Source organism: Rhodofomes roseus (genome assembly GCF_022264815.1).
Source record: "Rhodofomes roseus strain CIRM-BRFM 1785 chromosome Unknown C8Q71scaffold_7, whole genome shotgun sequence".
Taxonomy (NCBI): Eukaryota; Fungi; Basidiomycota; class Agaricomycetes; order Polyporales; family Fomitopsidaceae; genus Rhodofomes; species Rhodofomes roseus.
This window is the reverse complement of record NW_025952963.1, coordinates 234,620-253,212: the sequence shown is the minus strand read 5'-3', so window position 1 is coordinate 253,212 and position 18,593 is coordinate 234,620. Positions and strand designations below refer to the sequence as shown.

The window sequence follows — 18,593 nt, the reverse complement described above, 5'->3', positions numbered from 1 at the left end:
GCGAGCGCACGTGCGTTGGGGAGACGGTGAAGTGGCTTCAGCACATTGGTCATGAAATCGGCGGTCGGAAGCGTGCACGGGACAACGCTGGCGATAGAAGGGCACGCCAGGTGGGCAGTGTCCGGGTCTCCTGGCGCATCATCGCATCCCTGGGTGTCTGCAAATGTACAGTCAATGACGCGGAGGATGCGGAGATGAGCGAAGCACCGCCTGCTCTCGTGCAGAGACCCCCGCTACTTCCAGCAACACGGGGTGCCATGAGACGACATTGCGGATGGTCAGGTCGCGCACCGGATCTAGAGATGGTACAAGAGCATCGCTGTCATGTCTGAATCAGTCATGCGTTTCGAGTACTTCTGATTCAAGCTGAACGGCGGAGTGACTGTGCTGAGCACCGCCGACTGTATGCGTCCGCGCGTACCGTCAATGAAAATCAACGGAAAGGAAATATAGACCGCACCTGTATGTTAGTCGAGGACACAATGTGTAGTACACGACAAGTAGCGCAATTCACTGGCTCTCGGCAGAATGGGGAGACTTGACGATTAGCTGTGTGATCTCTGGTGGGAGGTCGAGGAGGAACAATTGCTAGAACACAGGGATGGAGGGACCGTTGAGGTAGTCTCTTGCTTTGTCTACATGTTGAGTTAACACACGAAGACGATCATTGACTTAATGCGCTCAACGAATATGAGGACGCACCTGCGAATTCGGACAGCTCCTCATAAGGCATGCCTTGTGCCAGGTACTTCGATTGGAACTCCTCCGCCATCGAGTGCGGCCGCATATGATATTCAAGGTATCCGGTGGATTGCCGCCTCAAGGTAGCATGCTGTATCAACTCACAGGTACCTCGAAAGACCGATCCAATCTCCTCTTGTGGGATAGACAACGCATCTCGCTTCGCCCTCCAAGGTCGAGCACGTCCTAGAGGATGGACACGTCATTCAGCGACCATCTACGTACAGCACTCGAGGCTCACCTCGTGTAACCCTCCTGATAGTGTCCATAGAACGCCAGACGCGCCAGACACAAGAATAATCGCAGTACCAGTCCAGGTTTCGCAGGACCTCTTGAGAATGACGCGTGGTACATGTTGCAATTTTTGTGCAGCAGGCTTCGTACGCAGCTCTCTGGCACTTGTCATCTTGCTCCTGGTAGATTCGGGCATACACCAGCGGCGTTCGCCAGACTGTATGCAGATCAGAATGGCGCAGCGACGCAATTTATCCAAAGTAGCGAGATCATCCGAGTCGTTAGTACCCTGCCTCGGCATACGCACATAGCAGCATGGGTCTTCATGCATTGGCTTCCGCCGCGAGGTCCTTTCCGTCGTCGGAATCCATGGACAAGACCGCCTGCCTGAGTCGACGTGAGCGTAAGAGACGAAAGGGCCCTGCCACTTGCGAGCCAGAGATCCTCGATCCCAAGTTGTACCTTAGATCAGATCCCGATGAATGTCGAACATGGACCGTCTGGACGATCCTGAGGCATTATTGGCCGGTACGTCAAACGCCTCAACGTCAATTCACAGCTATGGGGTCGAGGACATGGACTGTAAGGTGTGTGACTATTGCCGACGTCTTCTAGTCTCTCATGCCGGCCCTGTAGCTGTTAGAAGCTGCCGTTCCGTGAGAGGTAAGTACCTGAGTAACATGTATGTAGCAGGTAACAGTACTTACCTACCGCACATTTCTAGCCACTGCACAGATACTCGATCCGCAGTTATGCAGAATGTCTCAGATCTGTTTCCGATGAAAGCTGAACACAAACGATCCTCCGTCAATACGGACGTTTACGTCAAACGCCACCGTAACATCAATTCTGAGGTTGAACTATAATCTACTACTATGGTAAACTATACATCTCGTGTCAAACCGCCGACACTGCTCCCCTTGCCTCTGCCGTACTACTATGTCGTCCGAGTCCTCGCGCAGGCCGCAGCAAGCGCTCCTAATGGACGACCTCAGGGCGTACCCCGGAGCCACAGTCCCCGGACTTCTTCCCATGTCGGAAGATGCGTCGCCAATCGAACAACGGTGGGCAATCCTTTCCGCCATGCCCAAAACACATTTGCCCGTCTGCTTGCCGCAGGCTCTCCTCGACGACCTCAGACTCCGGATCGATCCCGACTTCTATTCGGAGCGGTCGCTGGTCTTCGGGCGCGACGCCTTGCACGCTAGGACATTCCCTATGCGCCATTTGATCCTACGACACTACGTTATCCAAGCGGGTGATGCATATGCGATGGTGGACGAATCCTGGGCGAATCACAATGACAACGACTCGTGGTCGCTCCCGAAGAAGATATCCCCGGAGAGCAAAAGCACATACCTCCACTTCGCAGTCAGGCTTGTAGACGTGCCATTTGTCTATGAATGCATACGTCTTGGAGCCGACGTCAACTATGTTGATGCCGAGGGTCGGACACCACTGTTCTGCGCCATGGAGGAGCTGTTTGGGTTCATTTTCGAGACGGCTCACATACAGCTACTCGGCGGAACTCGCGACAACGAATTCGACGCATCTGCGTATGCTCGACTCCGACACATGGTCAAGATTCTGGTCGAGCAACATGCCATTATGCACATCGTGCCCACTGACTCGGACACTCTGCCCTTCCTAGGCGATCTGTACGAGATCTGCGGGACTGGGTTGTTGGCTATGATGGCCTGGTTGAGTCTGGATCTAGAACTCCTCGAGCTGTTTGCTCTTCACGGATTCCCACTTTCACCGCTTTTGGGTTTTACGTATCTGCTCGACCAATGGGACACAGGGAAGGTAGACCCTGAAAAGGCGTCACTCTGTAAGGAGCTCGTGGTGCGACTCGCTTCCAGAGACGAATCCGAACTGTTGCCGCGACCACCGCGAAAATGTCCTTGCTGGTCAGGCAAACCACTACACGAATGTCATGGATCGGGCGACCATCCATACCCTCCTACCTTTGCGTGCATCTGCAGGTCGGCAAAGACGTACGCAAATTGCTGTAGAACCAGAGGATTCGCATTCGTGGAGCAGTGGAATAACGAGCTGGGACGCATGACCGTCTTACAGCTCTGTGAGGCGGAGGCCGAGGGGCAGGCACCAACCTACGTGTCTTTCCGCAGCCATACGCCAGGGGTGCCATCGGGGCTAATTTGGCCAGATACCGGGAAGAAGAAGTCTTGGGAGCTTCTCATTATGGCCATCGAGTATAACGATACTCAAAGTGAAGAGAAGGCCGACCCGGCGTTTCGAGCTGCGGCGTTGATATCGGAGTATCTGCCTCTGTCCGTATCCCATCACATTACAGATGATGTAATTATCTGACATGTTGATTTGACCAGGCCTGGAGTGGACTGGGGCTCGAAGGTTTGGGGAAAGGAGGTCGCCAGTTTCTGGAACCGCACTGTCGATGACTACATCGCACTCGGAACAGACACGCGCAGCAAATCCAACATTGGACGGGCCGCCAAGCTGGATCCCTTTTTTCTGCCCCTTTGGAAGAGATGTGAAGCGACCGGGTGCACGAAAATTGATCGCCCGGGCCTCACGATGAAACGTTGTCGTGGATGCCAAAGGGTTCGTATTTCTCACAAATGCGACTCTGCGTTCGCTAACGTGGTGCTGTAGATATTCTATTGTGGCCCAATGTGCCAGAAGGCGCATTGGAAAGAGCACAAGCCAGCATGCCAGAGAGGAGACCACCCGCTACAGCTCCTGCGATCACAGACGATCTATAAAACGATTATCAAGGAAGTCATTGAGCCCGCCGAGGAACGTCTACTGCACGAGTAAGCACATTTATCAATGTCGCCCATCTTCAGTCTCTCAGCTCTGCACGTTGTCTATTTGATGCAGTGCCATCGACTCAGAGAATTCGAAGTCTGACGGCGCCGACTCGGAGAGTTCGAACTTGAAGTCTGACGACGCCGACTCGGACAATTGATTGCCGTACCATGTCCCTTTTGCGGTGAGTTTCGAAACGTCGCCACAGCGTCCTCGAATGGTCTGACATTCCGCGTGGCTATCAGTGTTGTGCAGTGTAAGATAGTCGATGTAGGACGGATCTGCCATGTAACAGAAATGAATCAACAGCGATATATTTGCGGTGGCTTGCAAGTGAGTCCATCCTAAGTCTGATTGATGTATGGTTAGGTTCGACACAAGCCCCTCGCACGTGGAGGGTCTTGCGGCGAGACTAGATGTAAGTACGCAAGTTGAAGATGCACGGTAACGGTGAGGCGCGACGTCATCGCCGAAAGAGGTAAGGCCGGAGTGCGGGGCACGCCACTCGATCGAGGCTAGCGGGGCCGCCGCCGTGACCGCGGGCAGCGTCACGGTCAGGATGTCGCCCACCAGCCCGACGCCCCACCGCCTATATAGCCCTTCCGCATCCGCGTCCCTGCCCCCATATAAACACCACCGCCCGCCATGTCTGCCCAAGACTTCCCCGCACCGACCCCATCGAGCGAACACAGCGTATACTTCGACGCACCCATCATGCACTTCTTCTCTCGCAACAAGGACGACAAACCATCCGACGAGCCCACACAGGCTGCGGACACAAACGTCTCGCAAACAAACGTCCCGCAACAGGATGCTGATCGCCAGCCGTCGGTGGCGATTGCCCCTGACCCGGTCGTGAATCGTTACCACGAGAACCTCCACGAAGACGAGGAGCAGCGGAACGACGACCAGAAGCCGACGGGGGCTAAGCTGTCTGCCATCTCCACGGGCACCGACAAGCGTGCGAGCAGCCCGCCGTCGGACTCGGGCTATGGCTCGTCCTCGCCCCCAACGACGACGCGCCCGCCCGAGCGCTCTGCCTCCCGCGCTTCGCGCTCCAGCCTCAAGCCCGTCCCCGTCGTGTGGAAGAACGGGCAACCCGACGCCGCAGGGCACCCCGACACCGACGAGGACACATACGGCGACTCGGGGCTCGACCGCCGTGCTCGCCGCGCGGCCTCCATGCGCTCATTCCGCACGTCTACCACCCGTCGTGATCGTGACGGCTATGACCAGGAGAGCATCCGGAGCGGGGCTGCCTCGCGCTATTCCGAGCGCCGCCGCCGTGTCAGCTTGAGTGGGGGTAGCTTCTCCGGTGGCGCAGGCACCATCGGTCCGGGAACGACTCCCGGTCGAGACGACACCGAGTCGTTCTTGGCAAGAGCAAGGACCGCCGAAGCAGAGCTCACACCCAAGCAAAAGTCCAAGATCGAGAAGTCGTCAGGTATGAATCCGTCGTTCACGAGAATCAAAAGCCACGACTCACCGGGGCCGATACACAGCTAAGGAAGGTAAACGCCTCTCCAAAGTACTCAAGTCTGAGGCCAAGGCGGAAGCCAAAGCGATCGAGCAGGCAATCCGTGAGCTCGCCGACATCCAGAAGATGCAGAAGGCCTCCCTGAAAGAGGAGAGCCGCGCGGTCGCGACGCACGCAAAGGCGCTGCGCACTTTCCACAAGGAGGAGCAGGAGTACCTCGCTGCACGCGCGCGATACGAGAAGGCGCAGGCTGAGCTCGGAGCGGTGGAGGACGGAAGGGATGCGGCGCGTGAACATGCGCGGGAGATTACGGATATGATGCAGGAGAAGAGCAGGGAGATCGACTGGTTGAGGGCGCAGAAGGCTGCAGACGACGTGAGTGCCTCTCGTTGGCGACTGTACTCTGTGCGGTGGGACTGACTAATACTCTTCCGCAGCGTGAACGGCAGGCGAAGCTCGTTCAATTGACGGGCAAGTCATAGTGGGAATATCCCTAGTGTTCCAAATTTGCCTCGAAGTCAGCACGTATTTCATCATATCAGCGGATACCCATCATTTGCTTTTGGATCTATAGCATGTATACTGTATCTTGTCAATGACCGGTTCCAATTATCGAAACTGAGTCATTTTGAATAAAGCCTGTGGTGACTATTAGTATGCTCAAGTCTCGCGAAACAGCCGCACATCATGTAGACATGGAGCGTAATGTGTGACGGACGATGGACGAAGACTCAGTGAGAGAGCAGACACTACAGTAAGATATATGTGGCAGTCGGCGACGGCGGTCGACGCGAGGACATCGTAGCGTGACGCGACGCGACCCACGTGATCGTAACGCGCGCGATATTATTATCATATGAGCGCTCCTATCCAAGCCACCATACTGTGTTTCACTGCCGCCATCTTGTAGCCGATATACGAGTGAAAGTGCGCTTCACAAGTGGAACTTCCAGACAGAATGGATTCTGACGACGAGCGGATATTGCAAGAGGAGGAGGTGGCACTGGCGCGAGACATGTTCGAGCTTCGTGAGTGCTCGTGGCTCTCCTTTATGCGGACGAACGCATGCTGACCTCGTGGAACCCCTTATCCCTGTTCCATTGTGTATGCGGGTGCAGCTCAGCGTCCCGCGGTCTGGATTAGACCCTACGAGCGAGAAGAGTTCGTCGTGCGCCGGGACTATGTGGTCCGCGCGTACAGTGCGAGGGACAAGGGCATACCACTGGACAATAGTACCGATGCTCGGGGAATGTGGCGCATCCGTCGGCTATGGACGAGCGTTGCTGGTTTCTACGAGGTACGTCGTCCGGCATCCCCTTCGTTGACTACATCCGTGCTGACCGGCGCCACCGCGTGGCTGATGTCTAGGGCAATGTGGACCTTGCAGGGCGTAGCGAGAGGCGCTTCCACTCGCTCAAGAAACGATTGGACAAGTTTTTGGACGACATTGCATCGCTGCGCACGCACATCGTCGAGAGCCCGCCCGCGGTGATGGACGATGGGCGTGAGGCACTGCTGTTCCTCGTCTCACCATCCTCCGTCCTTGACAACTTCAGGGCCAAGTACAAACTAGGCTACGTCGACCTCCCGGAGATCCTCGCAATACCTGGTGAGTGTGCCCTTGGACTCACGCCCGCTGCTGACTGAGAGCCACGCCTGACACACAGAGATCATGCGTAGCATGTATCCTGGTAACCCTAAGCCAGTGTTCCAAAAGCTCTTCCTTACAGATCTTCCCCCGGAATTGCTCCTCTATATCTTTGACATCGTTCATATAGACGATGCCCGTGCTCTTGGCGTCACATGCCGAACTCTCTATGAACTGTCCTTTTCCTATGTGTACCAGGTACGTCGGCTTTCCAGAACAGCGCACTTACCTGATCGAGAACCTTGCAGAGACGACGCTTAGTGCTACACGTGGATCCGAACTTCATCGAGAAGACCCTGGATGATATCTCGGACATAGACAAGCGCTACTTATGTCGTCTCAGCGTAGAGATGCGCAAAAGACTCCTCAGAGACTTCCGCTTCCTCCTAACACGGGATGACATTCTCAAGCGCGTCGAGCACCTAGGCATCAAGAACTCCTGGACGCCCGACATGGCCTCCGCCGCGGGTCTCAACACGGCGTTCGAGCAACAGACGTTTTATGCGCCAATCTGGAAGGAGATCGAAGCCACGCTATCTGGCGCAGCGAACCTGCAAGAGCTGCAGCTGGAGAAATTTGCCATGACGAAGGAGATGATCTGTGCGATGGCATCCTTGCGCTCACTGCAGACGCTCAGCGTGCACGGCTGCCCTTTCAACCGGCTCCCTTCATGGGATAGTCTCCCACCAATGGCGACTGTAGTGAACCTCATTCTCTTCCCGCAGGACGTTCCAGGCTCCGAGATGCTCGAGCTGGTCGCGCTTGTCCCGAACGTCCGCTCGCTGACTGTCATGGGCCTCCCCAGTATGCCCTGCGCGCTCCCGCAAGACGACTTCATCATGCGGCATAACCCCTTCCGCGTCTTGGAGCGGGTCAATCTCAGCCACATCGACGACGAGGAGGTTCCTCTGCTGTTTCACTGGATCCGCGATGCCGCGATGACCCCGGGGCAGCCCCTTCACATAACGCACTTCCGGCTCGAGCTTGAGTACGGCCTCCAGGAGGATGAGGTCTTCCAGCTCATCAACGGCCTGGAGGGCGCGCCGCTCCGGACGCTCACCCTCGAGGGCCTGTCGTATGTCGAGGACGACCTTTTCACGCGTCTTGCCGAAGCGTTCCCAGACCTCAACGCGCTGACGCTCATCCACCGACAAAACATCCTGCAGAGGGCGAGCAGGCCGAGCAGGTGGCCGGGCGCGACATGGGAGTACGCGGCGCGCCTCGCCGCGTTCCCCCGCCTGAAGCACTTCATGTGGAACTTCGACATGCGGCCGCTGCAGTGCGGCACGACGTTCGACCTGCCGTACGCGGAGGCGGGCTACCCCGCGTCCAAGATCCCCGAGCTGTACCGCGAGTTCGACGAAAACTGCTTCGAAGTCACATGGGACATCCTGCCGCGCCTGTTCTGTGCGTACTGCCCGACGCTCGAGACGCTCATCTTCTCGATGCTGCATCTCGCGCTGCTCGAGTTCAAGATGAAGCGCATTGAAACGGGTAAACTGGTGGTCTACATGACCGACGAGCCGTCGAACACCGAGCAGTTCATCAGTAACAATCCGATCTGGCCGATAAACACGAGCTTCGACAACCCATGGCATATTCGGCAGCGTCCACTCAGACCGTAGAACGCATATACCAGACGCGAGGAACGATGTAGGACATGGGGGTATATTGGCTTGTGTACTACTAGTGCTGCTTTCCTTGACATGAACTAGGCTCCGCTATTCTACTGTAACATTTTGATTCCGGTTATGACGATGCTCTAAGCTCTTGTATCTATGCCACCATTGCGTACGCTTCTTCCTGAATCACTGTATCTTGCTTAGTCCCTATAGCTATAGGCAATCCGTTGGAGTACAATGACTGCAGAATCGGTCTGAATCTCCTTCAGACCTCGGTGTAATATACACGATAGCTGCGCGGTAGTCTACGACAATGCTGAAACAATAATCCAGACGACAGCCATGATCCTGTAGTCCATTCCACCAGATTATAAGTTAACCGTCATGCGATAAATAGCGGACACAGGAAAGACGGTACAGCAGGGCTCACGACACATGGAACTTCCCCTGGATGACTCGCTCTTCGTTGGCGAGTACTTCGTGTCGACCAGGATATATCGCCGTCACCACCTCGCGCTCATACCATTGAGTATCTGAGTGTGAGCTCGACCCCGGAGTGAGCGTGTACTCGATGGAGAGAGCAGAGAGCACTCCGCCATATGCATGGGATATGCCTGGGCATTTAGTCCCATCCGTCAGTATCAGGTAGAACATAGACAGCACCATCGAGCGCACCTGTGTCGATGATGATGATCTTGCCGTCACATCTCGACGCGATGTGCTACGAATCCGCATTTCAGCCGACGCCAGTGGACGGCTCGAAATGAAGACATGTTACCTCGAAGTCCGGCGTATGGCCCATGACCATCCTCCGCGTCCCCGTTCTCTTGAGCACATCATCCACTTGGCTGCACACCTTGTGCTCCGAGTCCAGTGCCCAGCCGCGATACCATAGCGGCCCATTGCCACCATACAGCTCCCTCTCCGCCTCCGTCGCGTCAGGCGGGAGGCCCGTGTACGGATGCGGCGGGGAGGGCGGTGGAGGCGGGTGCGAGTGGATCTTCCGCATAAGACCCGCGCCGAGCTCGTTGATGCGCGATGGGAACGGGGTCAGGTCATGGTAGGTCGGCGAGAGCCCGCCGTGCACGAAGGACAGCGCGGCGTGGGAGAGCGCGTTGTGAGTCGTGGGGTCGTAGTCGGTGTTGGGCGGCCCGAGGGACGGGTGCAGAGGTAGGCGGGACGTGACGGTGTAGTTCGCTGTCCAGGACTTGCCGATGCGACCCGTGGAGAGCATGCGTTGGCGCGCGGCGACGCCCCCGAAGGTGGTGATCTCGGAGGGGCGCACATACCTGGCTCAGGTAACTACGAGAACGGCAGGTATGGCTGTGGAGACGTCTCACCTCCAGTCACCTGTGGAATGCTGAGTCTCGGTGAGATGCGAGGATGGAAGCTGTGCGTACCAATAGCATTCATCCACTCATGGTTTCCCAGGTGCGAGAGGACAGTGCCTCCTGCTGCATGGGCCTGCTCACGGAGCTTGTCCATCCAGAGGTACAACTTGATGGTGTCATCACCACTGCAAGCATGCCTATAAGCTTCGAGGCTACCGATGCACGTACAGTACTTGACTACTCACCGGTCGATGATATCCCCCGTCTGCACAAAGAAGTCTACCTCGCCCGACCAGTCACCGTGCTCGTCAACCACTCCTGCCATCTGTAGTACCTTCTGCGCGTTTGGCATGTCGCCGTGGAGGTCGCCCACAGCGACGATGCGCCTTGTGTACGGCCGCGCTTCGTGTCCTCCGCCGTGCAGCGCGTCCTTGCCATGGCCTGCAGGGGTCGTAAGGTCTACGTGCTTGCTGAACGACCAGAAGACGGGGTGCTGTGCGGCGGACTTGAGGAGATGGATTGGCGGCGGGAAGACGAGGAAGAGAGCGAGGATGGGCGTGACCATCGTGAGCCAAATGATTGGCCGCGGCATGGTGGGCGTACGCTAGAGACTCGCAGGTGCACGTCGAGCCGAGCACGTCGCCCGCGCGAATGTCTTCCGAGTCGATCAAATCGTCTCAGGCGCCGCGGTGCGAGTCTGCGCGCTCGAGTCCTTGCCTCCTCCCGTCACCTGCCCGCGTCTCTTCTCGGACTCTCCGCGTTTCCCAGGTGCGTACCCTGCCTTATATGTTTTGTGCAAGTACATAAGGAATTCTGGAACACTACAGGCATCCGTGTGCACGGCGAGTAACAATACTGGGCCTCAGCACGCTGCATACTGATAACTTCGTGCTCTCTCGACTTCGTCTGCAGGAAGATGTACTCGCGGATGCGCTCGCCCGTTCAGACGCGGTCTCGCCGCCGCACAGAGAACCCCAACCCCGACATGATCAACGTGCTTGCCAGGGTGAACGCCCATGCCACGGTTCTCGCGCCTCGCGACCTGAACGTGCACGAAGGCGGTACTGGACCGACGGCTGCGTACACCTCGGACAACACTTACACGCCGGCAGACGACCAACCGCAGATGCGGTGCGAAGAAGCAGTCGCCCCGAGGCCCACGATTCACATGCAAAAGGCCGTAGTCCCTCCGCACCGGGCCTACGTACTCGTTCCGCCGCCTCCGGGTGCGCCCCAAGCCCCAGCCCCGAATGACCTCCTGGACGCACGCGCTCATCCCAATTCCGCGCCCACTGCCCAGGCAGCGAATGCGGAGCCGTTGACGAGGGGACGCGCACATGTGTAAGTCCTGGAATTATGTGTTTGACGTTGTTAAACATACTGGGGATCTGTTTAGACGCACCTTCGCCGTGTCGCCTACCACAGTGGACAGCCAGTCTGCTCGCAGTGTCCCCGTTCCTGACCCATCAGAGCGCCCTCCTGCGGAACCCAAGACAGAGGTGCAGGCTGCGACCATTCCCGCTGCAACAATCCCGACCGTTGACCTGATTAAGATGTCCAAGATGTCCGAGGCGATGATGTCCCAGTCGATTACGAGACGCCGCAGGCGTTCCACTTTATCCAGGACCCGAGCAGCCATCAACCACGTACCGGCGGCCCAGCTCGACAACCTGCCCCAACCTCGTCCTGGCACTACTCCTGCTATGATTCCTCCTGGGATCCTGCTGACTGGTGATGGCTCCCCCTACGTACCCCCCGGCAACATTCACTTCACGCCTCCGGCTGTGCAAGCCGTTGCTACTACCTGCACTCTGGTGACATCTAGCTCGACGAATACTCTGGGCTCGATGGATACTCTGGGATCTGGTCTTGGGTCTGTGGAGCCTGTTCAAGGAGATCCAGCGCATCCTGACATGCCTCCCAAAAAGACGCGCTCTCGCGTACCGGCTGTTCTCTTGAACATCCTTCAAGGAATACTGTTGGGTTTCCTCACTCTTATCATGACTGGTGTTTTCTGGTCTGCTGTTGTACTGGTTCATGCCGAAATGTGATCGCAGAAATTGTATCATAGAACGTCACCGTAAAGCTTGAAATGAATGCATCTCGTCAGATTGTGAAATTCCGAGCGACTACTCAGGGCTTTGGCCGTAAGGCAGCGTTCCTTTTGTGAAGCATACATAGATTGGTATCGTACACACACACTGATTCACATCTTCGCTTGCGCGGTACACCTACCTGGAGAGCGCCCATCCGACGGTGAAGGCTCTCCACGCAGTCACAACAGCTTCGCGATCTCCGCATCGATAGCTTCGGGCGTGGTGGTGGACGCCCAGCGGCCAACAACCTTGCCCTCCTTGTCCACCAAGAACTTCTCGAAGTTCCACTGCACCGCCAACCGCGCGTCAGCCGTCGTGAGACTCGTGCGACGCAAACAACCACGCACCTTGATCCTGGTCATGCCGAGCAGGCCGGCCTTCTGGCTCTTGAGCCACTTGAAGACCTCGTTCGTGTTGTCGCCGTTCACGTCGGACTTCTTCACGAGGGGGAAGCTCACGCCGTGGTTGAGCGTGCAGAACTCGGCGATCTTCTCGTCGTCACCGGGCTCTTGGCCGCCGAACTGCGGACCGCCAGTCGGTCAGAGGGTCTTGTCCGTGGACACAGCGCGACTCACCTGGTTGCAAGGGAAGCCAAGGAGGACGAAGTCCTTCTCCTTGTATTTGTCCCAGAGGGCCTGGAGACCTGAGACGCGCACCGTCACTTCATGCGTGGGTCTCGGACTGTAGTGGAGGGTTACCCTTGTACTGGGGCGTGAAGCCACTGTGTACATTCTCTCAGCTCCCGAGTGAGGTATGATAGTGAAGCCTCGCGTCAGACGTACCACTTCGAGGCCGTGTTCACGATCAGCACGACCTTGCCCTTCAACTGGGCAAAGTCGTACTCCTTGCCTCCGGGGAGCTCAGTCTTGAGGTCGTAAAACGAGGTCATACTCGCAGGAGTGCTAGAATCGGCTTGACGTGAAGTAGTTGTTGCAAAGGTGCGCGCTCGGCTTGGGCTGGAGATCGGTTTTCTGGAAATCCGAGAGGACGCGACGGAGTAGGCTCGCTGGGCACGTTGCGGGCTGGATAGGTAGCTGCAGAGAGGCCGATATCGAGGTAGCTGGAGTGCGAAGGAATGCGAATTACGGAGAGCGAGCATCTGAGCTCAGCTGCGACGGATAAGTATACAGGCACACTGTGCTGCGCGGGCATGTGCCCGAGATGGCGCCATCGTAGCGACCTGGACACGGTATTACTTATCACGCTCTCCCGGTGAACTCGAGAAACTCGGAGAATACAATCCTCAGTCATCGTCTTGGCAATGGAAAGGTCGTCGACATTGTAATCGTAAATCTGTGGAATGAGATTCATGATGAACCGGCGGCCTCGGGCCCGGGAGGCCCGGGCGCTGTGTGCAAGTGTACGTAAGTACAACGACAGTCTAAATTGCATGTTGTGTCTAGACCAAGTCTGCTACACACCAACATCGATTGTACAACCAATCATATAAGAGCAGCGTCTGAGGGTGAAGTTTACTACACATGCTGAAACGCGCTCGGTCACTTTTGACGAGGCATCAGAAAGCGAGTGCGCTCAAGGTTGCGAGTCCATCCTTCGCGATACCTCGGAAGCTCTTGCGAAGGCGACGATTCCGAGGTCGCGACAATTCCAGCTTCAGCCACTTGATAAGCTGGCAATGGGTCTTTGGCTTTCGAGACAGGACGGTGTAGAATGCATGGGTTCCGAGCCTGTTAGGTAACACGATGAGTCGGTTAGGTAGCTGACCGGAATCACACAACGTACCATATGACTTGATCCTGGTGAACGTCACAGCGTCCACCACTGCGCTTGGCAACCTTGTTCGAGGACTTGTTCCGCATGGTTGCGAAGGTGTACCTGATCATTTGTTGTATCGTACCTGCAGCAGACGCACGAAGTTAGCTCGCAGTCCCAATTGTCGACGTCGTCTGTGAGTACGCACCACGAAGGAAAGCATGATTTTTCTTGACGTTGAGGCCCCACTGGCGGAGGTAATGATGCATCTTCATGGCAGACAACAGGAAATTCTGGTAGACGTTGAGGTATATCGTGTGCCTGGAGTTCAGCCCAACATCAGTGAAGAGGATGTGGGCCTTCGCCTTGGTCAGCCTAAATCGACGAGAATGAGCGGGTTCAACGTATACGAGCATAAGAAACGCACTGCATCATCTTGTGAACAAAAGTAACACCAGGACGTCGGCCACGTTCGACCGTCAGTGAGTCTTGAAGGTCTGCGAAGCGCACATCAGCGACATCCAGCACGCCATACAACACGCAAAGGCACCTACAGGTCTCGTGGTATCGAGTGTAGTCCGCAGAGACGGACAAGTCGGTCATGTTAATCATGTACCCACACCAAGGGAAACCTGTGAGAACATTAAAAACCGCTACCACTACAACTTGACGACGTGCTCACTCTTCTGTTGAGGCTCAGTTACATTCATGTCGGGATCGTAGTCGAAGTTCGTCAACGTCTTCTCCCTGGAGATGAAACAGCCGTACTCCGGATGTCCTGGACGAAATTCAGGGATGAATCGTTCGAGATGCGAGAAAGGACATACCTTGAACCATCATGCCCAGGAAACGTCTCGCGCGCTGGAGGTCGGTTGTTATGAACAGGTAGTCGTCAATCAGTCTCAGGAGGAGCTGGAGAACAACAATGAGCCTCCGCAAGTAGTGCGCAAGAGCGTACTCACGCTCTGGACATCATCCGTGAATTTCAAGTGTCTTTTTTCCAAGTCGCCGTAGAAGAACGAGCAAAGCAGCGCAGACAGCACGGAGCCCTGAGGAATGCCAACCATTTGGCGGTAGTAGCAATCACCGATCTGGAATGCTGTCAGCGGCCTGAGTCGTCCGGTGGCGAGAATCACAGACTGACCTTAACGATGTTCTCGGTTATATGCTCCTCTAGCAGGGCCATAATGTCTTGTCTCTGCGCGAAGGGATATACCACCTGCAGCAGAAGCCGACGATCACTTTCACTACGCAACGACAAGGTTTAGAATGCTTCTTCCTACCTGGTCCACAAATATGGTATGTCGGAGTGCCGCAGCTAGTTTCGCCGCAGAGTCAAGGAAGTGCGGATGATCGTCTTCGGCGTGTTCTGTCAGAGGATCCGTGAACCGAGAAACGGGCAACACGCACCCTCTGGCTGTGCTTTCTTCGCGTACTTGCGCCTCACCCGAGAGCTGACGCAATTCACTTGACCGTATCGTTGGATAACATACCCGTCCTTGCGATAAATGATTAAGCGGGGTCGAGGATGAACATTTGCTCTGGTATCGTACCTCTGAAATCGCATCCTTCAGAATCTCCAGCAACTTGGACTGCTCGATGGTGTCGAAGCACGCTTGAACATCAACCTTGACGAAGTACAATTTTGGCCTGTATGCCGTCAGTCAGTAGCCTGGTTTGATAACTCGAGACACCTACAGCTTTCCGTCGCCACTTTGCTCGAGCAGGCGGGTCTTGAAGGCCCTGAGCTTCGTGTACACTTCGTTTGAACCGAAAACGGACGCCCCCAGTAACTTTGGCTGATTCTCCTGTTTGACGTATATGCTCTCAGTACCAGACATACCGTGGAGATCAACGTTCCTGACCTTTTCGTACGTCAAGATCTGGAAGGCAGCCTGGAGGATTTGGTTGATGGACTGTTGAGGGCGATTTCTGCCATCCTACATTGACAGTGGCGGATGGAGAGATGTTCATCGACTGGTGTTTGCTGACAACATGCATAGATAACGCACCTTGCTCGACACCTTCCGCCGACGTAAGTTCACGATTGGACGTACCCCAGTCTCTTTCGGCAGGAGCCTGACGAACGAGAATCCGAGCTTTCGTTGCCGTAGGATCTCCTCTGCCTCTCGCTGCAGCAGCAGACTGCAGTCAGCATACGATCAACAGCTGCAGACTGGCAGTTGAGAACTGACCTGCTCTATCCTCTGGAATGTACCAGAGCTTAGCCTCTCGACGAGCGGGGCACACAGGGCAGACCAGTCATCCTGCCTGAAATACAGGACTCGTCTTCGGAATGCTGATGACTCCGTAATATAGAAGGTCGTCTAGTTTTGAGGAGATCATGAGTTCACATCAGACATGATCGTGGTGTTCTGTCTTACCTTCAGAAGAGGAATGAGGAACGAGTCAAAGTACCAGAACAAGAATTCCTCGAGTAGCTCGCGCCGCTTGATTGCGTCCGTATGTGAGACTCGCGGTTGTGCGTTACTGGGCGCAAGCCAGTCGCATTCAGTGACACTGAAGCCCTGCAAGATGTTATGCAAGGTCGTTGTCTCGTATCGCCTGGACGTGATGAACGACTTGACATCTGGGGAAGTATCAGCGTTGGCCAAATGATTGAATCTATGACTACTGACGTTCGTTGATCAGTCTGCGATTCTTCCTACAGCCCCAGATGACTCTGGGGATGATAGCGTCTGTGGCCAACATCACATACCGATATATCTCAGGTCGTGACTGTCAGTACGGTGACAGCGAACTGAGAAGCCAGATATCTACCTCAGCAAAACTACATGCGAACTCAGCGAAGCGAGGTTTGTACTTGAAGTGTTTTCGTGCCTGGGACGCCCCATGAGGGGTAATAGGATGGCCTACGGAATCTGTAGACATGTTCACTCCCCTAAGTGATGGCTGTGAGCGGAGCTGGATGGACTGCTCCGACATCATTTCCTGAAGTACAATTACAGCTAATCGACAAGAAAAAACGAAGTTCGTTTGGAAGACTCACGAGAATGATACTGCTATCAAGAGTCGATTTGTCCTCGGTTTGGATCTACAGAATAAGTTCAGACACAGCATGCTTCAGTCAGCACGAGACTCGACCTTGGAAGGGCACACTAATTCAAGCAATGCCTTGTACCTGCACTTCCGATGTTTCCACAGCACCTTGTCGAGTATGTAAAGAGCACATTTCACTCGTTTTGGGGTTTTCTGCGCCCCAGCCCTCTAGTAAAGTAGTGAGCATACCTGTGGAGCCAAGATTGAATAACGCACCTTGATCTCGTCCTCCCTATCTAGATAGTCAGCCGACTTGTGCGACTGGAAGGCAGCCCGCTCGTTTTCGACAAATGGGTGGGACAAGCCATATTGACGGGGGAACACATATCTCGCAAGATGTCGCACATGCTGTACTGGTACATGTGGGCCGGTATCGCCGCGACTTTCCGCACTGATGTTGCGATGCGAGTGGTATGACGGGTAGATAACGTTCAGAATATCTGTCGAACCATGGTCAAACACAATGATAGAGGTGTTGAAACTTTCGCTAACTACGCTTTGGGGGCAAACCAATAACAATTGTACTCTTCTGTGGGACGAGGTATGGCCAGGAGTAGAATATGCGGGATCGTGGTATGACGATGTCGGCCGGGGTTCGTCTACCGGGCCATGAGCGACTACCGATGGTTAGTAAGTGTACGTACGCACTTTACAGCCGTTGTCGCAACAGCCTTCGTCGCGGAGGCCGTAGAAACTGAGCGGACGATCGAGTCAGCTTTCAAGCGCTTCCGGGGCCTCTCTTCTAGCTGCGAGTCGACGGGTTTGCGCTTCAGACCTTTCTTTTTGTTCTGCTCCAAGAGAGGCACATTCTGGGGTGCATGTAGACTCAAAACATATGGTGGGGGTTTGAGATGAATGATAGGTTCGCCAGTGACCTGGCATAGACAATCGTTGGGAAGCGGGATGAACACAGTCGTTTCCGTCAACAGATAGAACATTGCATCTTCGCCAATCCTAGTAGATACATCAATGATGCGCTTGATCAAGGCACATTATGATAACATACCTTTCAAACAGTATGCGCCATTCCGCCGCTTGTAGAGCAGTCACGATAGTATTGAGGAAGTAATTGACGAGGGGTGCGCGTGTACCAATGCGCCCAATCCCTTCATTTTGTCTGACCTAGGAGGTGTCAACGTACAGTCATACAGCCTGTTCTATCACGTACTGGGCGATAACCTGCCGCGACGACATTCGCTGAACGGCCTTTGCCCTTGTGTATGAGTCGTTCTTGTGCTTTGTCAATGATCTGATAAAGTTCATTTGCATCATCGGTCCTGAAGTAGAATGGAATAGCTCACTTCGCTGAGATGTACCATAGGCGGCTTCACAATGATCTTCCTGTTCCCTGCAACAGGAGCATTCAGTGCAACGTAAGAGTTTCGAAGGAGAGCAGTGAAGTTGGGGGGATCGTTCGACTCGACGAGAGATGAACCATCTTCGAAGACCAAGAAGCCGTGAAGGCATTCGTGCAAAGTATCGACTGCAGGGTAGTACGCCTGTAGAATGGACAATGTCACGGCCATCGAAGACAGGACGAAGCCACAGTCGGAGCGCGTTCAAGTCGCGTCGCCGTACACGCCCACGTGCCCGTGGCCTACCGCGTAGCGCGTCTATCGAAACGACAATCGCCTCGTGCCTTGGGATCCGGACGCACCCAAGCGCGAATCAAACATCCCATAAAGGGGCGTGGGTATACCGATACACAAAGTACATCAACCCGTATGCTACACAAATGCAACGACAACTACGATGAGAGCAGAAAATAGATTTGGTACAGCTAGAGATGGACTACGGCACTAACATTGCAACGATGACCGACACACGCTTGTTGACCTACAAACTTGGGCAACAAGGAGATTATGCATCGGTCCCAGA

General features: G+C 55.2%; 7 protein-coding genes across 7 annotated transcripts; 4 read left to right on the top strand and 3 right to left on the bottom strand.

Annotated features, from left to right (window-relative positions):
- Positions 1–1,914: 1,914 nt before the first annotated feature.
- C8Q71DRAFT_722513 (uncharacterized protein) lies at positions 1,915–3,928 on the top strand (the record flags this gene model as incomplete). The annotated part of the gene is made up of 4 exons (XM_047921532.1): positions 1,915–3,269; positions 3,327–3,561; positions 3,613–3,773; positions 3,841–3,928. 4 exons carry the CDS (start codon positions 1,915–1,917, stop codon positions 3,926–3,928), a joined length of 1,839 nt encoding a protein of 612 aa, XP_047780205.1.
- A 386-nt stretch (positions 3,929–4,314) lies between these two features.
- Positions 4,315–5,917, top strand: C8Q71DRAFT_750308 (uncharacterized protein). Its single transcript, XM_047923262.1, has 3 exons — positions 4,315–5,212; positions 5,271–5,620; positions 5,683–5,917. The coding sequence occupies exons 1-3, from the start codon at positions 4,414–4,416 to the stop codon at positions 5,725–5,727; spliced, it is 1,194 nt and encodes a 397-aa protein (XP_047780204.1). The 5' UTR covers positions 4,315–4,413; the 3' UTR covers positions 5,728–5,917.
- Positions 5,918–6,138: 221 nt separating this feature from the next.
- C8Q71DRAFT_521311 (uncharacterized protein) lies at positions 6,139–8,885 on the top strand. The gene is made up of 5 exons (XM_047919107.1): positions 6,139–6,273; positions 6,364–6,542; positions 6,614–6,854; positions 6,913–7,091; positions 7,142–8,885. The coding sequence occupies exons 1-5, from the start codon at positions 6,204–6,206 to the stop codon at positions 8,516–8,518; spliced, it is 2,046 nt and encodes a 681-aa protein (XP_047780203.1). The 5' UTR covers positions 6,139–6,203; the 3' UTR covers positions 8,519–8,885.
- C8Q71DRAFT_521222 (Metallo-dependent phosphatase) lies at positions 8,730–10,551 on the bottom strand. Its single transcript, XM_047919106.1, has 6 exons — positions 10,092–10,551; positions 9,916–10,031; positions 9,856–9,865; positions 9,294–9,804; positions 9,191–9,236; positions 8,730–9,129 (listed from the first exon to the last, which is right to left on the bottom strand). Exons 1-6 carry the CDS (start codon positions 10,436–10,438, stop codon positions 8,942–8,944), a joined length of 1,218 nt encoding a protein of 405 aa, XP_047780202.1. The 5' UTR covers positions 10,439–10,551; the 3' UTR covers positions 8,730–8,941.
- Position 10,552: 1 nt separating this feature from the next.
- Positions 10,553–11,924, top strand: C8Q71DRAFT_750296 (uncharacterized protein). The gene is made up of 3 exons (XM_047923261.1): positions 10,553–10,614; positions 10,674–11,187; positions 11,243–11,924. The coding sequence occupies exons 2-3, from the start codon at positions 10,763–10,765 to the stop codon at positions 11,895–11,897; spliced, it is 1,080 nt and encodes a 359-aa protein (XP_047780201.1). The 5' UTR covers positions 10,553–10,614; positions 10,674–10,762; the 3' UTR covers positions 11,898–11,924.
- A 197-nt stretch (positions 11,925–12,121) lies between these two features.
- C8Q71DRAFT_705281 (glutathione peroxidase) lies at positions 12,122–12,831 on the bottom strand (the record flags this gene model as incomplete). The annotated part of the gene is made up of 5 exons (XM_047920437.1): positions 12,122–12,229; positions 12,290–12,463; positions 12,518–12,585; positions 12,641–12,663; positions 12,725–12,831. 5 exons carry the CDS (start codon positions 12,829–12,831, stop codon positions 12,122–12,124), a joined length of 480 nt encoding a protein of 159 aa, XP_047780200.1.
- A 627-nt stretch (positions 12,832–13,458) lies between these two features.
- Positions 13,459–13,930, bottom strand: C8Q71DRAFT_705274 (uncharacterized protein; the record flags this gene model as incomplete). Its single annotated transcript, XM_047920436.1, has 3 exons — positions 13,459–13,630; positions 13,686–13,800; positions 13,864–13,930. 3 exons carry the CDS (start codon positions 13,928–13,930, stop codon positions 13,459–13,461), a joined length of 354 nt encoding a protein of 117 aa, XP_047780199.1.
- Between the last annotated feature and the right edge of the window lie 4,663 nt (positions 13,931–18,593).

Excerpts from the sequence above, each read along its gene's own strand:
- C8Q71DRAFT_750308 (XM_047923262.1), top strand. The coding sequence starts at position 4,414 with ATGTCTGCCCAAGACTTCCCCGCACCGACCCCATCGAGCGAACACAGC. Across the intron at positions 5,213-5,270 it reads CAAGATCGAGAAGTCGTCAG|CTAAGGAAGGTAAACGCCTC; the intron begins GTATGAATCCGT and ends GCCGATACACAG. Across the intron at positions 5,621-5,682 it reads CGCAGAAGGCTGCAGACGAC|CGTGAACGGCAGGCGAAGCT; the intron begins GTGAGTGCCTCT and ends ACTCTTCCGCAG.
- C8Q71DRAFT_521311 (XM_047919107.1), top strand. The coding sequence starts at position 6,204 with ATGGATTCTGACGACGAGCGGATATTGCAAGAGGAGGAGGTGGCACTG. Across the intron at positions 6,274-6,363 it reads GCGAGACATGTTCGAGCTTC|CTCAGCGTCCCGCGGTCTGG; the intron begins GTGAGTGCTCGT and ends ATGCGGGTGCAG. Across the intron at positions 6,855-6,912 it reads GGAGATCCTCGCAATACCTG|AGATCATGCGTAGCATGTAT; the intron begins GTGAGTGTGCCC and ends CCTGACACACAG.
- C8Q71DRAFT_521222 (XM_047919106.1), bottom strand. The coding sequence starts at position 10,438 with ATGCCGCGGCCAATCATTTGGCTCACGATGGTCACGCCCATCCTCGCT. Across the intron at positions 9,237-9,293 it reads GCCATACGCCGGACTTCGAG|CACATCGCGTCGAGATGTGA; the intron begins GTAACATGTCTT and ends GCGGATTCGTAG. Across the intron at positions 9,130-9,190 it reads GATCATCATCATCGACACAG|GCATATCCCATGCATATGGC; the intron begins GTGCGCTCGATG and ends CTAAATGCCCAG.
- C8Q71DRAFT_750296 (XM_047923261.1), top strand. The coding sequence starts at position 10,763 with ATGTACTCGCGGATGCGCTCGCCCGTTCAGACGCGGTCTCGCCGCCGC. Across the intron at positions 11,188-11,242 it reads ACGAGGGGACGCGCACATGT|ACGCACCTTCGCCGTGTCGC; the intron begins GTAAGTCCTGGA and ends GGATCTGTTTAG.